The sequence below is a fragment of the Oryctolagus cuniculus genome, chromosome 16 (assembly GCF_051225735.1).
Source record: "Oryctolagus cuniculus isolate XC-2025 breed Fujian yellow rabbit chromosome 16, ASM5122573v1, whole genome shotgun sequence".
Classification (NCBI taxonomy): Eukaryota; Metazoa; Chordata; class Mammalia; order Lagomorpha; family Leporidae; genus Oryctolagus; species Oryctolagus cuniculus.
The window spans coordinates 19210496-19216495 of NC_142882.1; the positions used below are offsets into that span (position 1 = coordinate 19210496).

The window sequence follows — 6000 nt, forward strand, 5'->3', positions numbered from 1 at the left end:
GTCTGTTACCCAGGGGGCTGAGAGATGGCGGTGGGGAGCCGGGACCGCAGACAACAGAACCCACACAACAGAACACAACTCAGGGCTCAAGTGCAGCCAAGGCAACTCTTGGTTTATTGAAGAGCAGCGACAGAAAAATGCTTTTTTCTGGACAAGCCTTTCCGTCCCTGGCCCCAACTCCTGCAAACCCAGCCTGGGGTAGGGGAGGGGACTGGCCACGGCACGACACGCTCCCTGGGACCCGTGTCCGCGCGTCATCCGTATACGTGAGCATTCATACCACGAGGGCCACGTGGCAAACCACGGCTCCCCCTCCTGGTCTGCGAAGGCACCAGGGGCCCAGGAGGGAGGCTGCGTGTGGGGGCGTGCAAGGCGCACCCAGCACCCGGGCCCCGCGGCGGGTGGAGCAGAGCTCTCCTGCGCGTTCACGCCTTGGCCCGCTTGGGCAGCCTGGTCTTGAAGAGAGACTTTCCCGAGGCCTCCATGTACGTGACGGTCATCTCTTTGGGGGTGATCTCCAGGTACGCAAAGCCGCCCAGAGAGTTCTCGGCGCCATAGTGGAAGCGGAGGTAGCCGTTGGGCACGCTGCGCTGGTGTTGCGTCGAGGGGTCCATGAAGTTCCCGGCCCCACTCAGCACGTAGCCCACGCCGTTCTCGTCCTGGAGGTACTGAGGGCCGAGAGAACTCAAGGTCAGCAAGGGCTGGCCGAAGACCTCAAGGTCAGGGCTGTCCCCGGCTACAGTGGAAAGCAGAGTGATTGGAGGTGGAGGTGGAGATGGAGAGGGCTTCCATCCACTGGTTCACTCCCCAAATGCCTGCAATAGCCAGGGCTGGGCCAGGCGGAAGCCAGGAGCCAGGAGCTCCATCCGGGTCTCCCACAGGGGCAGCAGGGACCCAGGCAATCGGGCCGACTTCTGCTGCTTTCCCAGGCGCATTAGCAGGGAGCTGTAGTGGAAGTGGAGCAGCAGAACTGGCAATGGAGGTGGCGGCTTAAGGCTCCTAGGGGGTCACTTTGAGCAAAAACCCCACCGGCCTCAGTTTCTCCCCTGGTAACTATTGTCATGGCTTTGAGGGCGTGGTCCTGGTTTGAGGAACGAAAGGCCAGCCAGGTGGTGCATTGTGACGCAAGTAAAGGACCCCCCTTCCCGGGTCCCCCAGGCCCTCCCTTCCCGGGTCCCCCAGGCCCCCTCACCTGCAGGTTGTGGTCGTGGCCACACAGGTAGGCGGTGACACCATACTTGACAAGCAGTGGCTGCAGCTTCTTGACCAAGCAGTGGGTGGGCCCGTGCTCCGCGATGGACCACACCGGGTAGTGGCCGGCCACGAGCACGTAGTCCTCCTTGGCGTCCGCCAGATGCCGCTTGAGCCAGGCCAGCTGGGTACGGGCCAGCTCCAGGTTCCGGGGCCTCTCGGGCTGCTGGCTGAGGAAGTCGTTTGAGTTGCCACACAAGGTCACCGTGTCCAGCATGTAGATGGCCACGGACACGTTGGTGCGTGGGATCCGGAAGCGCAGCCGGTAGAAGGGGCTGGGGAAGTTCCTGTGGGGTGGGACAAAGGCGGTGGGTGCAGGCCTCACCCAGAGGACGCCAAGGTCGGCTCAGGCCAAAAGGGCCTCCTTTAAAACAATTTTTTTTAAGGGGCTGGCGCTCTGAGGCACCGGCATCCCATATGGACGCCAGTTCAAGTCCTGGCTGCTCCACTTCCGATCCAGCTCTCTGCTAATGTGCCTGGGAAAGCAGCAGAAGAGGGCCAAGTGCTTGGGTCCCTGCACCCGTGTGGGGGGCCCAGAAGAAGCTCCTGGCTCCTGGCTTTGGATCAGCTCAGCTCTGGCCAGCAGATGGTAGCTCTCTCTGTGTGTGTCTCTCCCTCTCTCTCTGTCACTCTGCCTTTCAAATACACAAGTAAATCTTAAAAAAAAAAAAAAAAAAAAAGAGAGAGATTTTTTTTTCCATCTGCTGGTTCACTCCCTAAATACTTGCAACAGCCAGGCCAAAGCCAGGAGCCAGGAACTCCATCCGGGTCTCCCACGTGGGTGGCAGGGGCCCAAGTACACGAGCCATCATGGCTGCCTCCCAGGGTGTGTGAGCAGGAAGCGGGAATCGGAGGCAGAGGTGGGATTCGAACTCGGCAGCCCGAGTGGTGTCTTAACCAACGCTGCAGCCAATGCCAGCACCCATCCACCCCCAGCCCACCCCCACCAAAGCATTTCCTTCCCCGCCTGTGTGTGGCAGCCGGGCGGAGCTCACCAGCGCTTGGAGACCTTGGAATAGGCGATCTGGGCTGAGACGTTGCCAATGTGGTCGTGGTTTCCGGCCAGCACGTACCAGGGCACGTTCTGGAGTGAACGGTCACTGAACACGTCCTCGAAGGTCTCCTACGGCAGAGAGAAAGGCCGCCCCGGCGGGCCCCCAGCCCAGTCAGGGGCTCCAGAGAGGCTGCTGGGAGCCCTGTGTCATCGGCTAGCTGCAGGTGGCTCCTGTCCCTACCCACCCCCACCCCGCGCCCTCCGGGAGCCCACACCTGGAACCGCTTGTCGCTGACGCTCTGCACGCCACTGAAGTAGAAGTTGTCGCCCAGGGACAGGATGAAGTGGGCGCCCAGCATCTGCACAACTTTGCCGATTTGCTTGGCGTTGGCCATCTCCCGGGCCGTGTGGAACGGGGCATTGGGGACGCCTCCCCAGTCGCCCACGGCCACAAAGCGCAGGGTCGGGGTGGCGCCCTCCGCCCAGGGCAGCAGCAGCGAGGTGTGCAGGACAAGCAGTAATGTCCACGTGTCCATCTGGGAGGGGAGAGACGAAGCTCTAGCACCCACGGTTGCTCTGAGCACCTGCAGGGAGCCCAGGAGGCTGGGGCAGCCGCTGGCTCCAGCGAGGGGCAGGCGGGGAGGCCCCGTGCGCCCCGCCTGTCCCCCCAGCCCACCGGGCACTCACCCTGGCGAGGCTCGGCTGGTCAGCGGGGCTCTGAGGGGCAGGTGGGCTGCTGGCGGAGCTGGCCAGTGGCTGAGCCTTTATCCTGCTCTGGGGGCGGAAGCGGTCATGGATGATGCGCCTTCTCCAGGGCTGGCCCCGCAGCCAGGGTCATGTGAGCCCTGGACTTCCCCAGTGCACGGCACGGGCTCCGGGCGAGAGTCTGGTGCCGCTGGCTGGGAGGCGCCTCGGGCTGCCCGCCCAGGCGTGGGCGTGGGCGTGGGAATGGGCCGACGCATCTCGCGTACCTGGGTGTGAATCTGTGTGTGTGCCTGCACACCTGTGTCAGTGGATCTGTGCGTGTGTCTGGCTGTGTCCACCAGTGTGTGTGTGTGTACACGTGTATCTGTAAGTCACTGTAGTGTGTGTGTCTGTGTGTGTCAGTGTCAGTGGGTGTGCCAGCACCTCAGTGTGCACCTGTGTGTCCTGTGTCCGTGTGTGTGTATCCATGTGTCAGTGTATCTGTGTGTTAGTGTGTGTGTATCTGTGTCAGTGTGTCTTCTATGTATCCCTGTGTGTCTTGTGTTTGTGTATATCTGTGTGTCAGTGTGTGTGTATCTGTGTCAGTGTGTCTCTGTGTATGTCAGTGTGTGTCTGCGTGTGTCAGTGTGTATCTGTGTGTGTCAGTGTGTCTATGTGTATCCAAATATGTCAGTGTGTGTCCTGTGTCTGTGTGTGTCAGTGTGTATCTGTGTGTCTTGTATCGGTGTGTATGCATGTTTCTGCATGTGTCAGTGTGTATCCGTGTGTATCTGAATGTGTCCATGTGTATCCACATGTCTGTATCCATGTGTCTATGCATATCTGTGTGTCTTGTATCTGTGTGTCTGTGTCAGTATGTATCTATGTCTTATGTCAATGTGTGTCCTGTGTTTGTGTATGTCAGTGTGTATCTACATGTGTGTGTCAGTGTGTATCTATGTCAGTGTGTATCCATGTGTGTCAGTGTGTATCTGGGTGTGTGTCAGTGTGTATCCATGTGTCCTGTGTCTGCCAGTGTGTATCTGTGTCCTGTGTCTGTGTGTGCCATTGTATATCCATGTGTCATTGTGTAGGTGTGTGTGTCTGTGTGTATCCGTGTGTATCTATCCGTGTGTGTCTGTGTATCCGTGGGTCCATGTGTGTTACTGTCAGTGTGTATCTGTGTGTCAGTGTGTATTCATGTGTGTCTGTGTCTATGTATCCGTGTATATCTGTGGGTTTGTGTATCAGTGTGTATCCCTGTGTCTGTGTATCCGTGTGTCCATGTGTGTCACTGTCCGTGTGTGTCCATGTGTGTGTCTGTGTATCTGTGTCAGCGTGTATCTGTGCCTGTGTGTCTGTGTATCGGTGTGTCTGCGTGGGCGTCTGCACGCGTGGCACGCAGCTCTGCCTCCTGCATGGCCCAGCAGCCTCTCACGTCCACACCCACGCTCTGCTCTCTGCCCCGGCCTGGGTGTGTCTGTTTCCGGGGTGCAGCCCGGCCTAACCACCCGGGTCCCTGCTGTGCCCCTGGCAGCCCCGGGTCGGCGTGGCCGGGCAGGAAGAGCCCGCCAGGCGCGCGGGGCCGGGGCCGTGCATGGGCGTGTGCGGTGCGAGGGGCCCGGGCCGGCGTCCGCGCGTGGGACTTGGTGGGTCTCCAGCCTCCCGCCCCTCCCCCACGACCGGCAGCGGCCTCCCTTTTCCAGGAAGTCCTGCCCACCCCTCCCACCCCCATCCCCCATCCCCCCCCCAAGAGGAACCCCGGCGGGAGGCGGGAGGCGGCGGGGCCCGGCCATGTGACCGCGGACTTCTGACCCTCACATTCCCAGCGCCCCTGCACCTGCGCCTCCTCCCTCGGGCTTGAGCGCGGGCACCCAGCGCTGCCACCCGCTGCCCAGGGGGTCTCCGTGCTCGGGCCCAGCGAGGGGCAGCGACTCACCCAGGGCGGCCCGGCGAGGGTTGCGGGTCGTGTCTCCCAGCCGCTCGGCGGCGGGGGCCGGCAGGAAGGAGGAGGGTGGCGGTGCGGGCAGGCGGAGACCCCTCCCCGGGAGACGCGGCGGGCGCCCAGGTCCCGGCCGGTGGGATTCACCTGCCGTCGGGCGCCCGCGCCGGGAGCGCAGCGGCAGGTCTGCCTGGAGCCTCCGGGGCTGCCCCGGCTTTAAAGAGGCGGCAGGCGGCCCGCCCTGCCCGCAGGCCCCGGGGCCAGCCCAGGTGAGCGCCGGTGGGACGGCCGGCGTCGGCGTCTCCCCGCCCCTCCCCCCGCAGCGCGCAGCACGCCTCTCCCTCCACCGCGGGCTCAGTTTCCCCACCCGTAGAATGGGCGGAGGACCTGCAGAGGGCGGACTGCGGGGTCAGGGGCCTCTGGGTGGCTTCGGGGAGCCCAACCTCACCTCTGTCCCCGCCACCCAGGTGCCCGCCGGAAGTCACCGCCTGCCTGTGGCACTGGGGTTGCTCAGCCCCCCGGCGGGGGGGGGGCCCGGGCGCCTCCTGGTCTTTAAAATGGGTCTGTGTGGGGGGGGTAACGTCATTGCACTGTACCCCATAGAAATGTGCGAATGCTACGTTATTCCAAAACATTATTTAAATGATAAAACCAGAATTCCAAAGAATGTGAACAAATTTCTCCATGCCTACCCCAGGACTTGGTCTTTGTTTTTTCTTGACTTTCTTTTTTTTTGGGGGGGGGGGAGTCATTTCCTATTTATTTACTTATGTGTTTATATTTAGTTATTTCATTTATTTTGAAAGCCAGAGACACAAGGGCCAGCTTTGTCCAGGTCTCCCACGCGGGGGCAGGGGCCCAAGCACTTGGGCCATCTTCTACTGCTTTCCCAGGCCACAGCAGAGAGCTGGATTGGAAGTGGAGCAGCCAGGACTCGAACCGGCGTCCCTATGGGATGTGGGCACCGCAGGCGGAGGCTTAGCCCCCTACGCCACAACGCTGGCCCGACCAGCTTATCTTTTCATTCCATTTCCCACGAGCTTTCTGAAGGACCCTGGTGACGTCTACGGCGGAGGCACGCATCAGACAGGGCATTGCCCAAACGGTCCAGGTGGACCTGGCCGTGGTA

The 6000-nt window shown here is 61.5% G+C and overlaps 2 protein-coding genes across 4 annotated transcripts; one reads left to right on the forward strand and one right to left on the reverse strand.

Moving 5' to 3' along the window:
- Positions 1-86: 86 nt before the first annotated feature.
- Positions 87-5063, reverse strand: ACP5 (acid phosphatase 5, tartrate resistant). Of its 3 annotated transcripts, none has more exons than XM_089314992.1 (6): positions 4869-5063; positions 2933-3014; positions 2521-2781; positions 2247-2374; positions 1193-1538; positions 87-668 (listed from the first exon to the last, which is right to left on the reverse strand). In XM_089314992.1, exons 3-6 carry the CDS (start codon positions 2779-2781, stop codon positions 426-428), a joined length of 978 nt encoding a protein of 325 aa, XP_089171118.1. In that variant the 5' UTR covers positions 2933-3014; positions 4869-5063; the 3' UTR covers positions 87-425.
- Positions 3038-4860, forward strand: LOC149121572 (uncharacterized). The gene is given in 3 exon segments (XM_089315594.1): positions 3038-3212; positions 3353-3785; positions 3787-4860. Coding segments are annotated over 3 exon segments (1551 nt in total). The 3' UTR covers positions 4730-4860.
- Positions 5064-6000: the final 937 nt, after the last annotated feature.